The sequence below is a fragment of the Eulemur rufifrons genome, chromosome 1, assembly GCF_041146395.1.
Source record: "Eulemur rufifrons isolate Redbay chromosome 1, OSU_ERuf_1, whole genome shotgun sequence".
Classification (NCBI taxonomy): domain Eukaryota; kingdom Metazoa; phylum Chordata; class Mammalia; order Primates; family Lemuridae; genus Eulemur; species Eulemur rufifrons.
In genome coordinates, this window is record NC_090983.1 from 67,713,633 (window position 1) to 67,741,360 (window position 27,728).

Consider the following 27,728-nt stretch of genomic DNA (forward strand, 5'->3'; position numbering starts at 1 on the left):
GCACAAGGGGCAAAGTGAAGGACCCTCTGGGAAGAATGGGCAAGGCAGATCACCAGGGGCTTTTGATCCACATTGGGGCATTTGGATCCTGTCCTATGGGCCACTGTTTCTCACAGGAAAGTAATATCTAGATCTCCTCAAAAGGAAAATGCCTCTGAGAACATGCCTATTCCTGGATCAGTTTGAGAAACAAATGCTTCATTAAGGGGAAAACAAAAAGAAAGATTTGTTATCAATAACACACAAACATGAACCTGAGTACTGTACTCAGTAACAAGGCATCTATTCCGGAGAACTAGGGTGTGCTTGTTAATTTTCTTTGATCATCACAAAGGAATACAATTTAATTTTTTCCCAGCAGTTCACAGATAATGTTTTGAGAAACCATTAAGCTGCTTGTCAGGGGAACCATCAAAGTGTTTTAAACTGAGACTAGGCACGACGGCTCACGCCTGTAATCCCGGCACTTTAGGAGGACAAGACAGGAGGATCGCTTGAGTCCCAGAGTTCGAGGTTACAGTGAGCTATGAAGACACCACTGCACTTCAGCCTGGGCAATAGAGCGAGACTCTGTCTTTAAAAAACAGAGAAAAAGAAAAAAGTATTTTAAGTTTTAAACTGAGAAATCAGAATAGTGTTCTAGAAAGATTTCTCTGACCGCAGGGATTGGGGGTGGAGCTGGAGAAGAAGGGCTGGCGGCAGGAGATCATTGAGGGCACTGGCGCCATATAGCACGATCAGGGCAGGGAAGCATCCGGCCTCAGCAGGCAGAAGGTGGCACTGGAGAGTGGCATGAAGAGAGAATTTCATGGGCTGTGTTGTCAGGGTGGATTTTTGTTCTTTCCCAGACTGACACAGTGTGAGGCAGGGAACTACTCTAGGAATTAGCAAGCCATCGCAAGGGGATATTTCAGGATATTTAAGTGAGAGCTAACACTTTAAAGCTCTCAAAACTGCTTTTTCCAGTATTTGGACATTTTCAAAGTTATTCACATGTACATATGTGAGAAACTCTAGTGAATACCAATGGAAGTTAAAATAGGCCTCTCCGTCAAACCAGGCTGTTTTTCCTGTCCCATTATTTCCAGTGTCTAATCATCAAGTTACCCACCAGAATTTCTGCAGAAAAATGATATTGCCCCTTCCAGAGACAAAACTTAAAAAAAATTTAGTCACTAAAGTTATGGCTAAATTGATATATTAAAGCACTGTGTAACCTAAAAGTATTACTAAGAGTTTTGTGAACCACAAAAAAAAAAGATACTCTAAAAAAGGAAAACATTTTAAAATTTTCAAATATGCTGAATGTTCTGAATATCTCATATTTGTTGAATGAGAAAGAGAGAAGTAGAAAGGAGGAAAATAACACAAAATTAAAACATTATTATTTGTTATAACTGCTTCTCATAACTTATTCCTTAACTATTAATAATTAACTAAATGCAATGAAGACACAAAATTTTAAAAAGCCTTTTGATGTTCTTGTATAGTTCTGTTATCCAATCTGTTTCTTTCTATTTTACATCTCAAGAAATCTAAACTATTTTCCTCCCTTCAAGAAATTACTGATCTGAAATTAAGAGCTCAGTTTTCTGATATTTTAAGTATAAGGCAAGGAAGTAGGGAAAAAAACGAGCTGTTTTATCCTCTCAGAGAGAGTGAATAGTATTTTTTATATTTTAGAGACGGGATCTCACCACGTTGCCGAGGCTGGCCTGGAACTCCTAAGCCCAAGAGATCCTCCTGCCTCAGTCTCCCTAATAGCTGGGACTACAGGTATGCACCATTATGCCCAGCTAGTATTTTTAAGTGACATTCAATGCTAACATTTTGTGCTTTTAGGTAAAATAATTAAGTGTGAAGGCCATCAAAAATAATGTACCCAGAATTCAACCAACTACTCATTGCTATGAATTTGAGGGGACCGGGAAAAAGATCTTCCTTCCGAGTAGAAAGAGTGACCTCTTCACATTGCAGGAAGAGAAGGACTGGTTTCCCTATACATTAAAAACTAGTTCAAGATTTTCTGAGGAATACTTTTTTGTTTTCTTGGTTTTATTATTAAAATTACTTTCTATGGAAAGCAATAAGCTCTATTACTATTGAGATGAACCAGAACATTGGGGTGGTATTATTATTATTTAATTTTTGATTTTTAATATTGATTACTTTCAGAAAGTAGTCTCATGAATTTCATGACAGTAATAAAATATTAACATTTGGAATAAAATTACTCTGAAATCGTAGGCAGAATAACAAGATTAGTTATAGTAGAAGAATAAAGTCAACTTGAAATCTACCATCCACTATCTTCATCCCATCTCTTAACACGCTGAAATTTTATCTTCTGGGTGGAGCGAGGGGTATGAACTAAATGCAGCTCTTTACAGCTTTGTCGTTTCTGACCTGAGCAAGACTGTCTAGCTACTTCCAACTAAACCAATTCATGGATCAAGACAGTTGGAAGAATATAAAGAGATAATTAGAATCTAAGGGGAGAAATGGTACGACATTTAACTTTCACAACATGAAACAGAACAGAAGTATATTTTAATACCTTTTACTGATTATCTTATTATGCATGAAAACATGCTCAATATAATAAATGCAGAGAAGCAAAGAGAACAAAATAAAACTCTCCTGTAATCACACCACTCAGAGATAACCATAGTTGACATTTGGGTGTTTAAACGTTCACATTTTCTATGCATGTATATAATCACATATGTACATTTTTACTAAAATAAGATCATGTGTTATATTTTATTCAATTTTTTTCATTTAACACTGTTTATTGTAAACATTTCTCCATGTCAATAAATATTTTTGTATAATTTTATTTTTAATGTGTGGATAGTATTGCATTAAATATTTATAATAATGTATTCAATTTTTTTTTTTAAGAGATGAGGTCTCACTGTGTCACCCAAGCTGGAGGGCAGTGGTACAATCACAGCTCACTGCAGCCTCCAACGCCTGGACCCATGCTATCCTCATGTCTCTGGTTCTGAAGTATCCGAGGCTGAAGGAACAAGCCACCACACTGAACTAATTTTTTTTTTAATTTTTTTAAAGACAAGGGTCTCACCATGTTGCCCAGACTGGCCTTGAACTCCTAACCTGAAGCCATCCTCTCACCTCAGCCTCCAGAGTCACTGGGATTACAGGGATGAGCCACTGTACCTGATTCAATTTCTTATTTTTGAACATTTGGGTTATTTCCTTTTTTCTCTATCACAAATAGTACTGCAAGATTACATTTCCATTTAGACTCTCTGTATCTGTAATTATGTCATTAGAATAAATTTTCAGATATGTCATTATTAAGGTATTTTAAATATTATAGAAAGGTGAGAGTGATCGCTACAAAATAACTATCAGAGGTACCAAGGTAATAACACACAAATCAGAAAGCTAAAGGCACTTTCCACATTAGCACCTTAAACACAGGTATGCTGCATGAAGAAAAAATGATGTAGTGTAAGGAGAAGTGAGTTTATCTTTCTTCAGAAAAGCTTTGGGCACTTAATTTTGGATTTCGGCCATTGCCATTAATAAGAAAAGGAACTAACCCAAAGGCTGAACATTTTATACGAAGGATCAATTTCCTTAAAAACTAACACTCCTGTAAAGCTGCAAAATAATCCTAGCTTGGTAATCCTCACTATCAAGACCCTGTGCTTTGGCCTGGCATCCTCCAACAATGAATGTTAGCATTTTATAAAAACTGTATAATATCGGATTGGTTATTTAATACCCATTTCTATGTTTCTATTAGAAAACAGATAAACTAGTAATAGAGATACTATATTAAGTTAGAGCATATTATTAACATACTTTGTGTTCCTTAAGCACATAGGTGATTATGAAGTCACAAAACTGTATTAAGCTGTAACATTAATTGCAATAATACAATTTCTGGGAATCAGGCAGTTGTTGTTGTTGCTTTCTCTTTTTGTTTTGTTCTTATAAAAATTGTCAATGTTCAAAGGGAGGAAGAATATCCAATAATATAAAAGAGTAAAAAGAGAAAATAATGAAAATAATATATTATTGCCTTTCTAGTTACAAAATCCAGAGGTAACCAATGTTAACTATTAAAACTATCTCATGTATTTTATCAGAAACTTTCTATGCTTATGAAAGTACAAAATTCATGTACTTTTTTGCTTAAAAACAAATAGAATTAACACTTATTCTTCACAATCTGCATTTTTAAATTTGTAACATATCTTAACCATATTCCCCATAAATACTTATATAGCCACCTCTTTTCAATAACTGAATATATTCCAATTTATTGCTAGTATAAATATACTTTAAATAAAATTCTTATCATTATGGCATTGTATAAAGTTGGTAAATTTGGCTTAAAAAAAATCAATATGGCATTGTAAGCTTGTCTTTGAACTCTTCCTCTTCTCTAAACACAGAGAAAATGACACACACACACACATACACACAAAGAGATAGATATATATAGATATATATATATATATATATATTTTTTTTTTTTTTTTTAAGGACATGGTTTTTAAAGGACATGGTTGACTCAAAAATAAGATAAACATTCCATGGACCAGAAATGTAGCAGAAACTCAGAGCACAGTGTTTAGGCCAAAAGCTTTTTGTCTTGGTGGGCTCAGCATCTAGAAATAGGCAAAGGCAACCAAGCTCTCAGTTCCTGAAGGGTAAGAGGAATACAACTATCCATTGCGAGGAAAGGTGAAGAAGCCAGTGGAACATCTGAATGCTGGGACTGAAGAAAGGCTCCACCACTTGCACAAGAAGCTTGACAACCTTCCCTTGACCACTGTCTGGGGCAGGGGACTATCTGCTGGGACATGCCAAGGAAGCAGGAAGATAGACATGATCTGGACACCAACACCAGAGCCAAGGTGCCAGCTGGCTCTGCAGTTGGTCTGCAGGGTCCCCAAGATGAACAAAGGGCAGGAGCCTCCATCTGGTTCTAGGAAAAGTTCCTAATGGGATTTAAGGGTGGTGGCTACTATATCTATAGAGCTGAGGGTATACCAAACTGTTCTAACATGAAGCACACAGAAAGGAGGGAAAAGAAGGGCAAAGCAAAAAGATAGAAGGTGAAAAACACAAAGTAAATGCACATGGAATCAAAATAAACATAAGTGAATTAAATTAATTTATTAAATAATGTCACCTGTTAAGTATTAAAAATAAAAATAAATAAATGGAATCTAGCTACATACTGTTGATCACAGACATCCCAAAACAAAAGGATATAGAAAAGTTGGAAACAACCTGAAACAAGCCCTGTCTGTCTGACATTTTATAAATATTTTCCAAATTTCACATTTTTACTTTATTATATTTTTGTCACAGGTAAATTTTAATTTTTATAAAATCAAATTTAGCAGCATTTTCCTTTATGGCTTTTCTTAGTGTAATGCTTAAAAATACCTCTCCTACTTCATTCTTTTTTTAATTCACAAATACTTTCTTCTAATGGTTTTATGGTGTTTCATTGTTAAATCCTTGATTCACATGAATATGATAAAATATACACACGCACACACATATACATACACAAATATATAAATTGGGGGGAGTGGATACTCCAATATCATTTATTATATAACCAGTAACGACAATTTTGAAATGCTGCCTTTATCATATTCTAAACTTTATTTATATTTATTTCTAGATTCTTACTTTTGTTCCACTCATCTATACCTTTGACAAACTATTTTAATTATAGTAGCTTTACAATACACTTTACTATCTGATAGGTCTCTACCTTCCTATCAGTATTCTTTTTCAAAATTAATCTAGTAAATCTAACACTGCTTCTCAAATCCATTCCCCCAACCCTAACCAAAGGACATCACTATATTAATTAAAATTATGTTAAATTTCCAGATTAATTTTAAGAGGAATTTGCAATCTAGTCTCATTAGCAGTGTCCAGCAAACAGCAAACTTTCATCTGCTGCAGTTCAACCTCTTGAAATGGGATTTTCTCCTACTTTCACAGTGGAGGTAGGGGGGTACCGAGGGGTGTGGACCTGTAATCCTCAGCATGCACTATCTCCAAGACTCTCCCTTTCACGCATTTTTTATGCAATGCACACACCTCACCCCTTTTCTAAATACTTATGGAAAAGAGTGTTATTATTATCCTCCATTTATGCCTGAGAAACTTGAGGTTCTCTGTAAGGTTAAGATACTTGTTGAAGGTCACGGAGCTAGTACGCAATGAAGCCAAGATTTAACCTGAGTTCATTCTAATTCTAAACTGTGATCTTAATCACTATGCTGTACTGCCTTAGACTTAAAGGAAGTATAGTGGAAATTCAAGAACTGTAGCCAGACACTACTTATAAACTACAAGTACGTATACACTTTTAAATAAGAGAACTACAATTAATGTTTTCCTCCAGCAAGAGGCAGTCTTCTTTGGAATTTGAACTGAAGCCATAGGTTAAATTTCATATATCAGATTTGAAACCAAAAATGTACTAGGTGATCCCAGATACATATAGGTAAAATCACATAAAAGAACATAAAGAACTAAAGAAAACACCTTGAAGAACCCTGAGCGAGTGAACACGTTTATCAGATTCTCCTCGTTCCAGCTTCCTTTGGGAGCCAAGTGCCCACAATTGGGCTTGAGGGCTGTGTTTCTGCCCAGGAACTGGACACAAAGGTGTTAAACAGTGAAGTAATTTCTATTGATCCTAAAGACCTGCAGGAGAACGTGAGGAGAATTGTGCATATTATGTTTATAAAATAATATTCCCAAATGAAACAAATGAAATTTGATTCCTGAGAAAATGCAGATGATAAGAATGCAAATAAATGTTCATTGTGAAGACTACAAGACTTTTTCTCCTTCCCTGCAGTCTTTGTTTATCCATTACCAAAATTGCATTTGGGCATAGTATTTTATCAAAAAGCTTGTGCAAACATTTTTATACAAGCCCTTTAACATCTAGTGGTTCCCCCAAAACTTTGAGGTCCTGAAAAATCTAATTATTACTGGTAACTTTAAAAGATCACAGTAATTTATTTTTGTCAAATGTGACTAAAGATTAATGGATACAATCAGGAATAATTTGGTAAAAACATATCAAATGCAGAGAAAGCAAAATTTGTTGTTAAGTGAAGCATCAAATATAATAAAAGAGCAAATTCCATGAATGAACAGCAACAATGCACAATTCATTAACCAAATGCCCATGATTATTTCACACTTCAGAGGGCTACTGATATGATCAGGAATTGTAGTAAAAGGATAAATATAGATTACCTTCAGCATCTCTTTACACATTTTAATTATAAACACTACCCCCGAGGGCTACCAGCATAATATAGGAAATACAACTAAGGTTTGTCTATCCCTTTTATAAATCATAATTTCATACATATATAAAAGACAGTCAATCATTTTAAGACAGCAATCAGTATGCCAAGAGATATTTAAAAAGTACAATGTGGTGTCCTTAATGGCTATTAATACAAAAATTAAAAACCTGAACAATATTCAGGCTCTGGAAACTCTTATCTATTCAAAATCATCATAATCATCATCATCACTATCATCACCGAAAATCATCTGCTAATGGCACTAGCTAATGTCCTGGTCACTACTAAATACTCTTCACTTCCCAAAGAAAAATTTATTTGTTCAACAAATATTAATAAATTGTAAGCTCCTGGAGGTCAAGTCCACATCTTACTAGTCTTTGTATTCTCAGAACTGGTTTAGAACTTGACTCACAAATAGTATTGTTTTAAATAGCAAGGAAAAAATTGAAAACAACCTAAGGAATCATTAATAAGAACATCCTTACAGTGAATTTTTCCATCATATTCATTAAGTAGAAATAAATGAAATGAAATTTTGCCTTTCAAAAATGAATATTATATACATGTATAGATTGATTAAATATACTGTTATTTGAAAGAAACACACTGCAAAAGAGTAACTATAATATGATCTTGTCTATGTTTTTAAAAATATATAAATACAGAAAGTACACAAAAGCAAGCCTAGGTGAGACTTTTCAAATGAAGAAAAGGAATAAAAGGCACTTAATGATTGCCTTATTATTGCACTTGCAGTCCTGCAACTCATCCTAACTATTCCAGGGAAGCCCGGCTTTGTAATTTTCCTTACCTCTCCCTAGCAGCTCTGGGTCTACATTTAAACAATGTCCTCTTTTTTCATAGAATCTTATCTCATTTCTTCTTTTATCATTAATAACCAGTCCATTCTCAATTCTAGATTCTACCCTACTGCCTATCATCTCCACCTCTACTCTCAGCAACACTGGACACACACACATACACACACACACACACACGCACACACACACAAGAGGCTAAGCCAGGGTATGTACCAGATTTCTCTGACTCCAAGATCTACTCTAATACTCACAAGAAAAGAAACAGGTTATTTTATTCAATATATCATACAAAAGAGCATTAGTGCTCCTTCTAAAATTTCTTTCTTTATATGTCATGTTTCTATTTTTAAGGAATTTCTCATCTTGTCTTTCCTAAAGCTAACCAATAATAGTAGACAGGGCGACTAAGACAGAACTACAGGTTAGCAGCAGTCTTTTCTGTTATTTAGTCACGTGAACTGGAGTTTCCCAAACTGCAGTCCATATTTCCCTGGAAGAAATGACTTTAAGAGACAGATGAACAAACAGAATTATTTTAATAGATTATTTCATTTTAATAAATTTTTTCTACCCTTAACTGACATAAATGTCATTTGGGGGTATATTTACTTTACTGTGTATTAGAAAAAATTAACCAGAACATCAAATCAATGAATTTGCAGGAATATAAAGTTTTCTTTTTAAACAAATTCACTGAAGTAAAAACAAATTATATTTAATTTTAAAATCACGCAAGTGTCTATATTTTTAAAATTGCAAAGGTGCTTCACAGAGAGTGGAAAATTAGAGAACACTAACAGAATGTGACTTCACTAGCGTAGAGCGCATACTGTGTATTTATTTATATTGGGGAGGGAAGATGAAACCTTTATCTGTGTTGCATTAATCCACATCAGGACGTACCTCTGGTGACAGCATCTAGTGCACAACCGCATCCTGTTGCTCCTCCTCCAATAACAAGGATATCAAATTCAGACGTGTTTTGCAAAGTCAGTAGCTGAGCTTCTCTGGAAGGAGGCTCCCTATTCACAGGTTCTGAAATGTACTCTGCTGCTTCCACATAGGCGAGGTTCACCTGATAAAAAAGAAAATCATTTTCAGTTGTCTACCTGGAATGTAAATTTAATAAATTTTACAATATACTAAAAGAAGAGATCTTTAATGGATAGAGGGAATACCAGAGCAAGACTATATAGTCCACAGCCCACATGGAGCTATAGAACCAACTACCTTGGGGGGAAAAAAATTCCTTAAAATTCCAGATGTATTTCTTTTCATGAATCATAACTAGCCACAGAACGCCTGGTTTCAGATTCAATACCTCAACTGCCTGTTTTTGTTTCCTATACAGCTAAGCTCAATTATTTCCAAAACTATACAGCAATTCCCAAATACTTTATCTAAGACAATTAATAAGGGAACATAAGGAAATGTTTTACCCAGTAGCAGCAATTCATGCAGATAACATTTTAAAGTCCTGAAGGAGGAGGAAAAAGAACTTTATGTCTTTTTGCAATTTCTTTAAAGTATATGTTCTTCATTCCTCAACTCTTCTGCCAAAAATATATTCTAGAGTTTGGGGACTATAGATTAAATCGGTATAATTAAAAAGAATCTGTTTAACCAGAAGTTACTATCTAGTTTAAATAATCAGCTATGTCCAATGAGAATGATATTTTCCAAAGATTCTAGTCAAAGGCTTCCCTATTAAATATTTTAATATAAAATTACAGATTTTATATACTTAATGTATACTATTTCAGTTTTGAAAACCTTGAATACTATAATTAAAGCCAGGCATAGTCCCCCCAAAAGATAAAGACCTTCCCTATTTCTAGTTCTTTTTTAGAATATAACTTATCATCCTAAATCAGAAATGATACTGGACGTTAAAAAGAAAAGTAATTGCCAGAGGCCAGAAGTTAGAGTCAAAAACCCAGAAAAACAGGTATCTTTTTTTTCCGAAATGCTAATACTAGGTTCATACACTATATTGAACGGTGCTGCCCAGCGCTGCTCTATTAGTAGTCCACGGATATGGGAATTCCATTTTCTTTTCTTTAAATCATAGCATCAGCACAATCCATGTTAGTGGGTTTTTTTCCCATTCTGCCACACAGGAAGCTCTGAACCAGCAGGCCAAACCTGGTTCAAGAAGAGGTGATCTTAGCACTTACCAAGAGATTGTTCTGATCACCCAAGAAAGGCGATTTTTTGTTCATTTAAATAAAATAAACCAAATTATCTCTTGTAGTTGGATTTAATTATTACCAGGCTAACTGGATTTTTATAAAAATAAAGAAACCATAGGGTACACTGAAAAACTCCAGTACAGAAGCAATTTATGCAACCAAAACATTTGTATCCCTGTAATATTTTTACCCCTGTATTAAAAAAAAAAAAAAAAAGAAGAAGATGCCAGGTGTGGTAGCTCACGCCTGTAATCCTAGCACTCTGGGAGGCCGAGGTGGGAGGATGGTTTGAGCCCAGGAGTTTGAGACGAGCCTGAGCAAGAGAAAGACCCCATCTCTACAGAAGATAAAAAAATTAGCTGAGCCTCATGGCACATGCCTGTAGTGCCAGCTACTCAGGAGGCTGAGGCAGGAGGATCGCTTGAGCTCAGGAGTTTGAGGTTGCTGTGAGCTATGATCACACCACTGTGCTCTACCGGGGGCGACAGAGAGAGACTCTGACTCAAGAAGAAAATAAAAAAAGAAAAAAATACATTAAAAAAAAGAAAAGAAAAAACACTGGATTAGGGTCAGACGGTCCCAGGTTAAGTTTTAGCACTTGTTTACCAGCAATGTGACTTTTGACACATTATCTCTCCGGCTTCCTCTTTGAAAAATGGGGATAAAATACCTGTGATGTCTCTATCTTTGCATCTCTGCGTTATCCTCAGTCTAAATGGAGTAATAATATGAAAGTCATTTAGGTGAATGACAAAGTGCCACCAAAGAGGAGTTGTTGTTATTGTTACTATTATTATTAAATAATTTGATTCCTTAGAAGCATATAACAAGGAACTTTCAACACATACTTTACTAAGTATGGCAAAAACAAAAAGTTATAATCAGGTACCATAATCTTTCAAGCTATGCCAATTTTTCAGATGCCAAGCCACAAAAATCTTATTCTTCACATAACTCCTCTTAATTATCTGCTAATAAGCATGTCTGAATTTTTACCTTTAATAAATTTAAGGTAACAAACTAAATAAATGCAACTGCTAGGTGCTATAGAGAACATAACATCCTTCACTTATGGTCTCTGCCTTCTATCATCTAATGAGAAGAAGAAAAATATATATACAATATATGCATATATAATGATTATATAGAAAGAACAAACACCAAACTCGAAGGGAAAACACCAGGCTATGACCATACAGAGGGAGGGAGGGAGAGTCTTTCATTTGAGGGTTTCAATTGTGCCATGACAGATGGGTAGGACTGGGACATGAGACTGGCAAGTGACTAAACTAAACCGCCAGAGTGTTTTCACACATCAGAAGAATTCCTGACATTTTCTGCTTGGTAAGTTTTCTAGATACACTTGAGAAATAAGTTTAAAGACCATGTTATGATATAGTTCATTAGAACTCAGTAATACTAAAAGCCCCCATTCCACTCTAACTGTGAATATTAAACTCTATGGGTTTCTTCTTCAGCAAGTGTGCTGGATCTGACGGACATCACTCACGTGCATGAGGATCTCATTCCATTGCCAACACTGTTTCTCCTATCTTCACCCCCTCCCTCACCCTTCTCTCTGGCAAGCTCTAACCTATTTCCTCTTAACAAACAATAAAAAACACTTCTTACGTATGTTTCTAACAACCACCCTAAAAATTCTTGAAAGACCTGTAAATCCTTGCTTCTACTGCCTTTCCTCCTTATTCACTCCTCAACTCACTCTAATCTGGATTCTCACATACACATCGCTACCACCATCACCACCAAAACTGAATAATGCCCACCACGCTACCAACTAATCCAAAAAGCCTACAACTGATTGGTTCACCTACCTAGGCTTCAGGGGACAGCTCTCTCTCCCCAGCCTCTCTGAATCACTCTCTCTCAGCTTCCTTTCAGTGTCCCTCGACTGTCCAACATTAAACACCAAAGTTTCTCTTGGAGCTATCCTATTCACTTTTTTCAGATCACACTAATAAGTCTCTCTCTCGAGAATCTCATCTACACCATATTGTCAAATATCCTTTATCACAATGACTTCTAATTTTGTTCCCCCATTCCAGAACCCAGATATCAAACTGCCTAACTGCTATCTCCATTTGGATGTCTCACATGTGTCTCAAAATTGATCTGATGACTTTATATGCCCAAACCTTTTTTCTCTGTCAGTGTTCCTCATCTCAATAAGGGTGCCATTATACATGTAGTTCCCGATGCCACGTATTTTGGAAGTATCCTTGACAGCTCCCATTCTCTTCAGTCCCGTATCTGACCAATCCCTGAGTCCTATTGATTCTACCTCCTAAAAAATTCACACATCTAGTCACCTCTTCCTCTTCACTGCCCCTTCTCAAGTCAAGGTATTTCCCTTTCCCCTATACTAATGTGATATCCTACCAAAGGGGTCTTCATACATTTACCCTGCCTCCTTCTAAATCATTCTCCACATTGCAGGTGGAGAAATAATTTTAAAACCCAAATAACGTCATTTCCATGTACAAAACCCTTCAAGAGCTTCCAACTTAATTTATCTGGTTTCTAGGACTCCTCATAGTCCTTTATAATGGCTAAAATTAAAAAAAAAAAAAAGACAATACCAAGTGCTGGCAAGAATGCAACACAATTATAACTCACTTATCATGCTGGTGGAAATGCAAAATGATACAGCTATTTTGAAAAACAGTTTGGGAGTGTCTTACACAGGTAAACATATACCTACCATACAACCCAGCAATCCCCTCCTAGGTAATTACCCAAAAGAAATGAAAACCTGTGTTCACACAGAAACCTGTAGACAAATGTTTACAATGGCTTATTCATAATTGCTCTAAACTGGAAAAAACTCAAATGTCCTTCACCTATTGAATGATTAAATAAACTGTGATACATCTATGCAATGGAATAATAATCAGCAATAAAAAATAACAAACTACTGATATACCCGACAACATGAATGAACAACTGCATTATGGTAAATCAGGTGTTGGCATAAATTATGGTCTTCAGCCCAAATCTGGCTGCCACCTGGTTTTGTAAACAAGTTTTATTGGAACACAGCCACACCCAATAATTCATGTATTGTCCATGACTGTAACAGCAGAGTTGAATAGTTGCAACAGAGACTGTATGGCCTGTAAGCCTAAAATGTTTACTCTCTGGCTCTTTACAGAAAATTCCCTAACCCCCATGCTAAGACAAAGAAGCCAGATTCAGAAGTCTACATATTACATGACTCCAAGGATTGTTTATACCATGTTCCGTAAAAGCAAAACTATAGAATCAAGAAACAGATCAGTGATTGCCAGGATCTGGGGATAAAGGAAAAAGAACTGACTACAAAGGGCATGAGGAAATGTGTGCAGATGATAGGAATGTTCCATAGCTTGAGTGTGGTGGTGATTACATAACTGCATGTACTTGTCAAAACTCATAGAACTATATGTATATTATAAAGGGTGGATTTTACTACATTTCAATTTATACTAGAATTATACCTCAATAAACTTGACTTTAAAAAACAAGCAAATATGTATGAAGCACTTATGTGCCAGACACTTATAAGGGTTTTGCTTTTGTGTACTCATTTAATCCTCACAATGACCATATGGATTAGTGTTGAGCCTAATAGAAATGCCCCCTGTATTTTTGGAGACAAGATTTGATTTCAGAAGTCAAATAAGGCTTTGCCTTAAAGAAAAAATAAATGTGTTAGTTCAAAAGCTGCCTCACCTCAGGAGGGCGTCTCATTGGTTAGTAACAGCTGCATTTCAGAGACAGCTGTAAACTGGGCCTATGGTTCTCACCTGTTTTGAAAGACAAGACAGGCTTCAGCTAGGGCCATAGGTTGCCAGAGCTGACCAACAAAGACCACCAGAGATGAGAGCTGATCAAATAGATATGCTAATGCCCAAGCCAGGCCCAGACGGAACCATGCGGTTAAAGTAATTAACACAAGGCACAGCTCATGTTGACTTCTGAGATCTCTGTCTCCAAGAACACAATCACCGGAGCCAAGATGTCTCTGTTTTTTGCTAAAGTAGTAGCCTTATCATAAAACTTACAAGTCTGCCCTAAGAAGATTTTGTAACTCATTGTTCCCCTAGATAGAGTTAGTTAAAGGATCTGTAGTAGCCTTTTAGAAGACTTTGACCCTAAACCAAACTGCCTGTTAGTATGTAAATCCCATTGCCCTTGGCAACAGGAGCCTATGTATCTACCCTATAAAATACCTGTGTGGAGTTTCAGTCTTTGATATATTTTTGTGGGAGAAATATATCCATCTGGACTCCTCCTTTGTCTATTTTCATAAACCTTTACTTTATAAACTATATCTTTGGCTCTGTGTTTTATTATTATTATTTTATATCTGTTTCCTACTATTTTTTCATCCTTTGTGACGACCCCTGCCTGAGAGACCCGACTGGAAAGAAAAAAACCTCTTTGCGGGGAGCGTAGCTAACTCCCCGCAGATTAGGTATTATTATGGTCTCCAATTTACAAAAGAAGTAACTGAGACATAGAGAAGTTAAGTAATTGCCCCATAATTATACAGCTAGTTCATGGTTGACCTGGAAATTGAACCTACATAGCCTGGCAACAGAGACTAAGTTTTACACTACCAGACCACACTGACTCTACATATAATATGAGAAAAAATAAAGTAATAGACTAAATAGTTATAATAGAATAAGATATAACCAGTTACCAAATGTAGAAAGTTGTTTTGTTTTGTTTTGTTTTGTTTTTTTAAATGGGTAGTTTTTTGTTTAAGAGTGTTGGGGACTTGGTGTGGATTTGTTGTGGAGGTTTTACTGAACAGTTTCTCCAAAAATTTTTTTTAAATATGTAGTACTATTGAGGGTAATTTATTTAATTTCTGACACTACTTTTAAAATAACATTTTATTTTTGTTTATTATTTTCAGAAAAGCTGGGAAGTGTTGCAACTGAGAAGCTAAGCACCACATTTATTTTGGAGGCAGTAAACACAGCCTAAGGTCCTACTTATAATTACAACAGGGGAAAGACTCATTTTGGCTTCATATGGTTTTGAGTTACAAAAACACATGTGCACTCTACCTCTCCTAGAATATGTTGATTAAGGGGAATAAAGAAGAGAAACGCAGCAGGAATAAAACAGTAGTTGTAAGTGATAGCATGCTTTAAGAAAAGAGGCTTTGAGGCTCCAGATCTTTCTAGATCTCCCCTTTCCTCATCCTCATTTTTTCCTAAGGCAGTTTGATTAAGCAGGAGTCTGGTAAATAAGCCACACTGAAAGGCTGAGCCAGAGACCCTGGGAGAAGCCTTGGGATGGCTACATGACCTAAATCACCTCAGAGACCAAACTCCTCATGTGTCCTGAGGAGATCCTTGACTCACCACTGTTAGGTCTGGCAGAGGGTAAACAGGTGGCAAGGGAGTGGCTAAGGGCAGAGAGCAGGAACCAAATTGTACTAGGAGCCAAATTATGACTAGGCACTGTTTCCTGGTGGGAACAAACATACTAAAAAGTTCCTGGTAACCTTTAATAAACTTAGAGCTTATTACCATCTAATTAGCATAACATGGGTGGAGCTTCATGGAGAATTCTAGAAAAAATAAATACACAGGAAGGGAACTATTACATAACTATTCTGTTATGTAACCTGTCATGTGACCTGTTATATAACACCAACCTGTCAATCACCCCCAAAGGCGGGAAATGGCAACTAATCCTGCCAGAGGAGAGGCGGGACAAACTAGTGGGCTTATAAAAGGCGGCATGGGCTCAGCCTCCAGTGTCTTTCTCCACTCCTGGAGACTGACCCAGTCCACTCTCATTGGAACGTATTTTCCCTTTGTGTAAGCTTCCTTTACTTTCATTCTTTCTTTTGTGTAATAAATCGTATTAAGTTGCTCCGTGTTTGTGATCACTCCATCATCAGCTCGACTCAGTACCAGTTCACCGGGAACCAGGGGACCAGGGAACATCCATACATGAACCTAACACCATCACTTACAATCAGTATGTATAGGAGGTCCTCAAGGATTCTAGAGGACAAAATGAAAAGGACAAAGTTCTAGGGCACAAAATGAAAAGAGAAAGAGACATTAAATATTGTTTACAAGTGAATTTAACATAGAGAAGAGGCTCCAAGAGCCACAGGAGGTTATCCAGACCTGAGAATGCTTCCTGGAACTTACAGCTAAATCAAGTGAAGAAAAATTAATAGGCATTAGCTGGGCGACAAAAACCAGGAAAGGAAGTGGGAATAGCGTGTGCTAAGACCGAAAGTCATACTAGCATGTTTTCTCTGTTCTGCATACTATTTTCTTAAAAAGTGAATTACACATCCAATATTTCAAAATTGCAGTATTTCACATAAAAATCAGGATTTCTATCTGACGTTTATGTGCTGAAAATGAGTAGCCGCTCGGCCTTTAGACAGGACTCCCGTGCTCTTGTGAGCCCAGGATTCCCACTCACTGGCGTCACACTTGTGCCTCACCAGTCTGTCCCCTGTAGGCTTATGAGTTGGCCAACCCTGGCCTACAGGCAGGAACAAGTCAGGCACTACCAGATTCAGGATCAGTTCCCTAATTCAGCCATTAATACTGAGAAAAAAGGAGAGCCAAAGACACAAAGCAAACTGCTTTTGCCTAGCATGATTCCAACCACAGCTCCTAAACAAAAAACTTCTAATCTTGGTGGAATTGGGAGAATATCTAATACTTAATATTACTTGATTTTGATTTTTTTATTATATCTAATTATGAGGGGGGGAAGTAAGGGGTTTTTTTAAACTTGTAAACCAATTTTCATTTTCATTTTCATTTTAGAAAGAAAATTCCTCCAGCATTCTGATAGCAAACACACAGCTTTTGTTAAGAGACTCGCATGAGCACCTACATAGAATTAAAAGCCAAGTTTATAATCTTTCAGAGTTTACATCCCAGAAAACATTCACCCTGAACAAGATTCAGAATGAGATCAGTTTTACTATGTCTGTGCATCATTAGACTTGCAAATTAAAAAAAAAAAATCCTAGACATTTGCAACTTAGGGTGAGACCAAAAACAAGATCTAATAATTAGTGTCTATTTCTGAAAGAAGTGCATATTTAAAGACCACAGGCAATTAACAACCAGGTTGTCCTGTAATCATGTACAGTAATAATTGGAGTATAAAGCAGGGTTTCATGCAAATCACCTCAGACTGCAACTATCACTCTCTCCCATATTATGTGATTCAATCAATGGAATCCTTAAATTTAAGGGAAATTGCTTCCTGGTTTTTGTCACTAAAAAAGATTAACCATATTTATATATTCCTCAAAGGCAAATGCAACAAGCATCTCTTCACAGTGAATCATAATATGTTTTAATGACCTTCATTCACCTCCTGAATCACTTTGTGACTCTAACCGCTGATGTTTTTTCTTGTACACCACTTAACATGACAGTACGCAACAATTCTCAGTGTAAACATACTCGGTGAGATTCATGATTACTCTGTAGACAGAGTTGCTAATGGGTGGACTGTCATCTCTACTGGGGTCCAGACAAGAGAAAACAAGAGGAGTCTGTCCTTCTGGGGTGGCTGAAAATAAAGGTCTGATTCACCTTGAGGGAGCCTTTATGTGGCTATGATTCCTTTGAGAATGCACCATAGAAGCTCTTTTAATAGCAATCAGAATATATCCAAATAACCAAATTATCAAACTTTTTTATAGCTAAAAAAGTGGGGGGAACCCCTTGGCTCTGTCTGACTACGCATTCATCAAATAAATTAACATCATAATTGACTACGTGCTCTGAGGTTTGGGGGATATGTTTTAATGGTTTTCAAATAAATATCTTTAAAACATAGAATATGTGTTTGAGGGTATCTAAACTTAATATTGTTTTTCAATTCTAACAGCTTGTTGTGAATTAAAGAACCTGGAGAACAAGCCTGGGGTTGGAGGGAAGTCGAGACAGAACTATTACTTGTCTAGAGGCTGTTAATGGACACACTCTAATAGGCTAGCTCCTTAGGTCTCACTCACAATCACCATAGCAAGGAGAAATCCTCTGACCAGTGAGCCAACCTAGTTTAGTTATCCCTTGGACAAGTAATTAAGAGAATCAGAATTAAATCCCAGGGTTAACCCTAAATTGGGCATCCACAGCTCTGCTAGGTCATTTTTGCCTACATTACGGGTTACTTGAGCCCCTGGATCTGCCAGCCTCTCTGGCACCAGCAATCAGGAACTAGTGATGGTAGTCAGTGACATCAGAAGTCCTAGCCTGTAGCCAGCCACATTGGGCAGTTAAGTTGATACCCAGGGTTCTATGAAACAGCACTTTTCCTTAAAAATCTCCCTAAAGCATACATCTGGAAGTGGATCCAGAACTGAAAGAGAGCTTACTCTTCCCCCATCCCTCTCAGGTGAATAAAATGCTGACCACTAAGCCAAATGACCAATTCCAAGCTTTATAATCCAGATGGCATTGAGCTACACTTTAACCTTATGTTCAAAATAGTTTTTGTTCAAATCTGTGACACATACTCTCAATTTCTCTGTCAATTATTTCATCAAATATAAATACAACTTTCCTAGTTGGTACTCAGTATCATAAAATTAGTTCTAAGAAATTCTTTGTTGAAAAATCACAAATTGCAAAATAAATAAGCTAAATTGGGATCGCCTAACTTCTATTTAAAACATCTATTTCCTTCTTAATTTACAAAACTACCTAGAAGAAGCTTTCCTAGTATAAACATAATTTAACTACTCAGCTGGGAGATGGGGACAGGGGAGAGGAAAGCTAAAGGTCTCTCCTCAAAGCATTTATAGAAAGTTTCCTCAGTCCCACAATATCCCTAAAAAGTTTCTTAAAGAGGCCTTAAAATGAATAAATAGTTGAAAATGAAATGCAAAGTCAAATCAAAATGAATGTCAATGTTGCTCAGTTAGCAACAGCCTAGCAGCTCACCAGCTGTCAACGCTAATCATAGCTCAGTCGTTGACTCACTGAGTGACCTATAGAAGTACAGTTAACCTCACTGATTTTGTATGCCAGCAACAAAACAGCATCACAAACTCCTCGAAGGCCTGATGTGAGTTATAACTCAAAGATATTGCCGTGGCCCCACTTTGGGGGCTAAGTGTTAAATAAAAACCAAAATTATAAGGAAGATGATAGGATGCTCTTCAGAGAACATTTCCAGCTCTGTCTGCATAATTTTAGTACTTTGATGAAACATGCCTCTGAAGAAACAGTTAACCATATAGAGGAGTTAAGAATAGTTTCAACTGGCCTTATCTAAAATACAGAGTATTCAGAATCTTCATCAAGCTTTAGATATCAGACACATTCCCAACAAATTTAGTTATGTTTCTAGGAGAAAAACAGTTCTTCCAGGAATCTATGCACAGGATTCTAAATCAGAGAAGCAAATGAATGAAACAGTCTTTGGCATAGCCCTAACAATAAAACTCTCATCAAAAGAAATACAGCTCATTTGTTAACTAGATAAGAAACTAAATTCAGGACATATATGTGATAGCTGGATGCTTAACAAAATTTTTTCTCTTCTTCCAGGGAACACTGCTGGATTACAATTCCCACCCTCCCATACAGCTGGGTGGAAATGACCAGTGGGGCAGCAAAGCCTTACAGTATAGCAGATCCACTAGAATAAAGAGACCTCTATATAGGCCCCCACTTGCAAGAAATAGGACTCCCGCCTATGCACACTGAACTGTAATGTGAGCAAGAAATAAACCTTCATTGTGATAAGGCACTGAGCTTTGGGGGTTGTTTATCATACCAATTAGCTTACTCCAATTAATATACAAGTATGAGATGTGTTTAGCATTACAACCCAAGATTTATAGCTCGCTGACATTGTATACAGTCCATACGTAATTCTGAATCTTCCCCTCATGGATGAGGTCCCATCAATTACAGAAAAACAAATCCACACAGATGAAGCTGCAAAACGACAGACCATCAAATGCAAGCCCCAGAAAGCCATGGTGCAGAGACGTTTCTACCCTCATGTTTGACATGATGCTGATGTTGATGGCTCTGTAAGCAGGCAGGTAGAACCGAGAAGCCCATTACTCAACGACTAGTTCTTTATCCACCTTCATATATACAACCACTAGTTCTTCCTCACACCTTCAAAAATGGCCATTTTTGTAGATTTTAATGTTGAGGCAGGAACTACAGCATTAGATACCACATGAAGAATGTATTCACAATGTATTTACAATATCCAAGTTGTGGAAACAACCTAAATGTCCATAAGGGATGGATGGATAAAGAAATACACACAATAGAGTATTATTCAGCCTTATAAAAGAAGAAAATCCTGACATTTGTGACAACATGGCTAGACCTGGAGGACATTATGCTACGTGAAATAAGTCAAACACTGTCTGATCTCATTTATACGTGGGAGCTAAAACAGTCAAACTCATAGAGGCAGAGAGTAGAATAGTGGTTACCAGGGGCAGGGATGGGGTAGGCAGGGGGAGAATGAGATGTTGGTCAAGGGGCACAAAGTTTCAGTTATGCTCAAGGAAAGAACTTTTTAGAAATCAATAATAATGATGACTGTTTAGGAACATTTATTTTTATTAGCACTTTTAAGATTTTTTTTTTTTTAAAGAGAATGACTGCTTATAAACCTATGAAAAATGCCTCTGGAGATGGAATATTACGTGGGGAGAACAAGCAAGTCTAGTAACATAAATTGACTCACAAAGTTAAAAGCAATCTAGTAAAAATGAAGCAAATGTGTCATGTGGTAATTTCAGCTATATCAATGCTCAAGAAGATTTATACTGATTTCAAACCCACAGATACTCGTTAGTTTAAGAACCAAGAGAATATTTCTCACTGAGGTTAAATTCTCAAAGATGTTAAGGGTATTCAAAAAATAAACAAGTTGTTATATCCAGTCAAAGATACTGCTGAAAGGTGACACTTAAGTGGAATATTTTTTTTTGTTGTTGGAGCCAGAGTCTCACTCTGTTGCCTAGGCTAGAGGCCATGGCGTCGGCCTAGCTCACAGCAACCTCAAACTCCTGGGCTCAAGTGATCCTCCTGTCTCAGCCTCCTGAGTGGCTGGGACTACACGCGAGCACCACCACGCCCGGCTAATTTTTTCTATTTTTAGTAGAGATCGGGTCTCATGCTTGCTCAGACTGGTCTGAAACCTCTGACCTCAAGCGATCCTCCCACCTCGGCCTCCCAGAGTGCCAGGATTACAGGCATGAGCCACCACACCTGGCCATAAGTGGAATTTTTGTAATTTAAGTTGTTTCTTAACTGATATCATATCCTAGATGCTGTGCTTATAATTTCAATTTCTCTCCAATCAATACTCATTTGAACTTCAAGTTTCTCTACCCTTTACCAGTTTCTCTGTCTAGTCATCAATACAAGCAAAAGTATGCCAACCAAAAGCTCAGCTATTTAAAAGAAATCTGGTGTTATGTCTTTCTTATTATGCATAATGAGGCTAGGTTTATTTCAAATATTCATATCCTGTATCAGGGGAAGGGGAAAGAAGTATAACAGATACTAAAGACCTGCTATGTGTCAGGTACTATAATCACTGACTTGTATAAACTGACAGTATATACAGCATATACTTCATGGTGAAAAAAGCCTATGAGTAAAGTGACATTGTCCTTACTTTATAAAGAAATTGGAAATCTGAAAGCTTTCACAATCCATGCACAAAAACAGGTTCAACAAAACCCAGTCACACTCGAATAACAGACATATTCAGGAAGCTAAGTGTTGTTTCTTTTGGGGGTCTGTTAAAATAAATCGTAAAGTAGATTTTATTCGGACTAGATTTGATCATTCTATGTTTTGTTTCTTCTCCAATCTTATCTTTTGCTACTGACTTAACTTTGGAGTCACTACCAGTCAAAAAGCACTGTTTTATTAGAACTCTTAAAAATAATATATTGTAGAGACTGAAATTACAAGTTAAAACAATATTCTCAAAATCTGTGTGGATTTTAATTATCCATGCTTCACTCTGCCTCTCATTAGGATAAATAATTTTTTCTTTTGGGTTTTGATAATACTAACAATAAAGGTAGTATAGGTTTAAGTGTATTTCAACTCACCTAACACATCACTTCTATCGTTTTTTTCATATTCCCTTAATATGATAAAATGAACTGTAGTATTTTGTAAGCTACTCACAAGTTTAGTGAATTGCTCTCTCTTACAAAGTGAGAGACTTCCTTGCAAAGCATGAAGATCCTGTCATCAGCAACTATTACTACATCACATGCTCTAACATCACTGGCTTTGGGAAAGAAGAATTAAGTTTAATTACATTCCATTTCAAGCTAAAATGATCCATGAAAATTCAGACTTACCCTCCAAAAAAGTTAGAGATTTTTCCCAATATTACCTGTTTTTCAAAAATGTTTCACCATAGAATTCCAATGGATAGCATTGTACTATGTATTAATTTATAAAGAAAACTACATTCATGTAACTTTTTAGGAACATATTAGCCATAGAAATCAAGTCTGCCATAATTCATATAAGCCTAAATAGAAAAAGAAAAGAAACAGTGGGATAGTCAAGGAATTTATTACAACAGTTAAAGAGTTTAAGTCAATAATTGGGTTTGCCCACCTAGCTCACACTCAGATCAGAAAATGAGAAGAGAAAACAGAAGAGTGCCTGAATACCTGTTTTGGAGCCATTCTACAACCTCAGATAAAGCATATACCATTTGCTATTAATCTCAAAGTCTTAACAAGGTATCGCTGAATGCAAGAGTCTCCAGTGACAAGAGCAACTTTCTTGCTAACTACAACCACACTTTATATTCATGTTACCTGGGAAATTTATAATAACACTTTGAAAGCTTCCTATGTTCCAGCAACTCTTCCAGACTTCACTACTCTTTAACAATCCTTTGAAGGAAGTCCCACTGTTATCCCCATTTTACAGATGGCAGAAAATGAGGCCCAGAGAATTTAAGAAAATTGTCCATAATCACTTAAGATACAGAGCTAGCTATTCCCAATAGCCAAGATATGGAATCAATTTAAATGTCTACGCTGGCGTGGTGGCTCACGCCTGTAATCCTAGCACTCTGGGAGGCCAAGGCTGCCTGGGTATCTCTTGACCTCAGCAGTTCAAGACCATCCTGAGCAAGAGCGAGACCCCATCTCTACTAAAAATAAAAAAAATTAGCTAGGTGTGGTGGCACATGCCTGTAGTCCCAGTTACTTGGGAGGCTGAGGCAGAAGGATTGCTTGAGCCCAGGAGTTTGAGGTTGCTGTGAGCTAGGCTGATGCCACAGCACTCTAGCCGGGGCGACAGAGTGAGACTCTGTCTCAAAAATAATAATAATAGTACATAAATAAATAAATAAATGTCTGTCAACAGATGAGTGGCTAAAGAAAATGTGTTTTATATACATAATGGAATACTATTCAGCTATTTAAAAGAATGAAATACTGTCACTCTCAGCAACATGGATGAGCCTGAAGGACATTACGTTAAGTGAAATAAGTCAGAGACAGAAAGATAAATATGCATGTTCTCACTCATGTGGGAGCCAAAGGGGGAAAAAAAAAAAATTAAGCTGGTAGAAGTAGAGAGTAGGATTGTGGGTACTAAAGGCTGGCAAAGGTGGGGGAGCCGCTAGGGGGAGGTTGGTTAATGGACACAAAGTTACAGCTAGATGGGAGGAATAAGTTCTAGCATTTATGACATGAAACTAAAAATAAAAGGGAAAAATAAATAAGTAAATAAGGATAAAGAAACATAAAAAATTAAAGCAAGAAAGAAGTAGAGTGAGGTATTGAATGAAGGCAGTCTGCAAAGACTGTTCCAAAGATCATGCTCTTGGCCTTTCTGTTATGCTGCTTTTGAACAGAACATCAATCAATTCCCTGATTCTAATAAGATCACTCCTCCCACTAAAAAGAGACCTTGGTTTCCATGTGCTGAAGCCTACTCCCTGCCTATTTATGGTATGGGGAAAATAAAGAGAACAGTCTTTCACATCCGGGCTTTGAGAAAGCTCTCAGTGGTTCTCAGGCTGCACGTCAGAGGCAGCTCTGGAGGCCCACCCGCCCTTCAGAGTGGGTAATGGAAGGAACAGACGCAGCAGGTGTTACTCGAGAGAGCCCACCTCAGACCTAAATAGATTTTTGCTATATCAACCACACCACTGGGGTTAAAAAGAAGCCCACGCCATCACATCAATTTTTCCAGTTAGGACCTAGAAGGTACGAAATAAATGTTGAGTTTAAAAAAAAAAGGTTTCAAACAATGCCCTTGGCCTATAATGAAAAGACCAGGGCTGCCCTGGGTTAAATTCTTGTACTCCTGCCCCGTTCTTGCTGCATTCTCCCTGGCCGCCCCCATTCCTCCCATCTTCCTGAGGAACCCTCGCGCAGCCCTGACTCTGAAGGCTCTCCACTTCTGTTCCTCACGAAGGTTTACCTGTTCTGAAAGTACCCCAGGCCCCCTCTCATAACTGAAATTTCCCTCTCCATCTACTCCATTCTCTCACCAGCTTGGAATTAGAAAAACGAGGCTTCCCCCAAAAGTGATACTTCCTTTCACTGGATAAAATGTCCTCCAAGGCCCTTCCAACTAAAAGCTTATCATTAAACCAACCTATACTAAATAGTGAATCACAATCTCCATACCCCTGCAAAGGTGTCTGCTTGCTCTGCCCCTGGAGGGATTTAAGAGAGTGTGAAATGCTTATGTCCCAGTTCTCGGCCTGCAGCATGCAGCTGGTCTGGGAGGAAGAAAAAATCAATATGCCTTGTGGAAACTTAGTCACCAACATACGAGTGAGAAAATAAAGGGAGGTGGAAAACGAAAGGAAGAGGAAGCCATTCTGAGACCACTCTAAAAACCCCTATGTGCGTAACTAAAGAAGGCCTGGAAGACAGATGCCACATGTGGCCACAAATCTCCTTCTCCATGGGTGGACACAAAAGAAATCAGCCAACGTTCCTCTCCTTCCGCAATGGACTGGAAGATTCAGACTACCCTATTCCAAAAGATTAATAATAATAATAATAGCTCTCTCCTTAGACTATGATAACCTTCATGTCTTCTAAATCTGGACCTCTACGTTTCACTTGGCTTAAGGGTAGGCACTATACATCACTGATAAACACAAGTAAGATAAATGTTAACAGCACGCTTGTATGAAGAAAAGTCATACTATGAAGTAAAGCAAGACAAAAGAATCACTGCTGCCACCGCTGACCCCTCCCCTGCCCCCAGAAATGCCAGTTTCCACCAAGGTCTCTATCCCCTCATCTACAGTGGCTTGGATTCAAGCAACTGGGTTAAAGGTAAATAAATCCACATTTTTTTATTACATTGTGTTTTCTGTTTAATTTTTTTTTTAAAAAAAAGAAAAGTAGATATAATCATTTTCCTTGCAAACACAAGCTAATTTAACTGTACGATTGACCTAAAAGGTTTCTGTGAGCTGACCTGGCACCTGAACACTCCTATAGTACTATCTCATCACCAAACGTATTTTAACAATTTACCAACTTTTAGAATCAACCCATTTGTATTGAGAATACAGCTTCTGCCTGTATTTTAGGAAGGACGTTTTGCACTGAGAGTACCAAAAGATCATGAGCCAGGGGACAGGAAGACAGAGAATGTGGCAATGCAGCAAAATGTGCCAGAAGTTAAGGCCAACACACAGCTTTCTAGGACGTCAGTATCTTGGGGTTTCAACACCAACTTATTCTTAACAGAAGGCAGTTTATCAGTTGGAGTCATCTTAGAAAAGTGGAAAAAATGTAAAAACACAGTAGGTAAATATGCCTGCAATGAGCCAATACTTTAAGCATCACTCTGCAGAAAAATGGAGCATACCTAGTCACATTTAAGGCCTCAGCTTGCACAAACAAAAATGTAGCCAATTAATGTGTCTCAAGGGGCAGACCTTTTTTGACTACAGAAGTCAAGAACATTCTCCCCCTAGAATGGCTCTGATTGGCAGATATTTTCTGAGAGAGGACAGCTGAGTTAAGGAAGGCCTGTGGTCACTTTATGTCAATGGCTCAAATAAATTGTTTCCTCTCTCTCATTCTTGCTTGTACTTATTTATTTATTGTTGCCAATCCCTATGGCTACAATCTCACCTGCTACTCCCAAAATATATGCTCATGGTAGTGTCTTAAAGGGATAAGAATCACCATTAAAAAAATGTACACAGTTGGATTTCTTATGCAACTCATTGACTGAATATGCCTCTAGTAATTTTTTTCACCAGAACTTGTCAGGTTAAAATTATAAATGACTTGAAGCTGCTGATATCCATTTCATTTGGCTACGAGGGTGGTCAGGAAATCTAAGTTAGGAAGGATAAAATGACAAAATGTTCCAGGAATCAATAGGCCCTTGATTTTACTGACGAAAATCCAGCCTTATTTCTTAATCTTCTGGTTATTCTATTCTGTAAGGTCAATTATTAGAGAGAAATCAAATACACACAAAAAAATGAAACAATATTATCTAAGCACAAAGTTAAGCTATAAACTCTGAAGGAGAACATGCTTACTGTGGTCAAAAGATATAAACCACGTATAAATTTAGCAACAACTCATCATATTAGATATCGTGACCTTTGGCATTGGCATTTCCCAGTATCATTTCAGATAGCACTGGTAAAGATGGCAGAAGTAATCTAATCCCTTAACGCCCATGTCCCAAAGAGAAGTGCACTTCTGAAATAGCCTCAGCAGAAGCAACATCTTTTCACTCTTACTTTTAAGAAACCAAGGCAATCTTTTAAAATAGTGCACTGTGCACAATCAATGGGCGAGGAAGAGATTCAACAGCAGTCAATAATATCATTGTATGTATTGAAACATCACTATGTACCCCATAAATATGTACAATTATTATGTGTTAATTAAAAAAATAATATCTGCCTTAGAAAACCTTGAGGGTAATGTACTTACAGTTCAGAATGCAAAAGAAAGACTAACACAATCTATTCTATATCATCCATCTTTAGGAGGAAGCACATAAAAATGATCTTGTTTTTTAAAACTATAAGCCAGCACATAGATGCTTCCTAATATATGTTTTGAAGTGGTACCTTTCAGGATATGGGGTTCCAAGCAATATGTATAGCTCTACCATCCTGTAGCACAAAGGAACAGAAACAAATACAAGATAATCCATAGCTTAAAGGTAGCTCATGGATCACCCAGTTACACAGAGCTTACCAAATTCCTTCACCTTCATCTTGGCAAAAAGAACACACTATCAAGCAGGTATCACAAAATGCCCTAATGACATAGGCGAGGGGCAACAAGAGATTGATACTAACTACTGAGATGGTTGCCAGCATTT

General features: G+C 37.1%; 1 protein-coding gene across 1 annotated transcript in view; it reads right to left on the bottom strand.

The window, feature by feature from the left end:
• The window catches only part of GPD2 (glycerol-3-phosphate dehydrogenase 2), a 134,319-nt gene that overhangs the window by 71,367 nt on the left and 35,224 nt on the right, over positions 1 to 27,728 (bottom strand). The window contains exon 3 of the mRNA XM_069472462.1: positions 9,068 to 9,239. Within this exon, the coding sequence (XP_069328563.1) occupies positions 9,068 to 9,239 (172 nt within the window). The remainder of the gene's footprint in view (positions 1 to 9,067; positions 9,240 to 27,728) is intronic.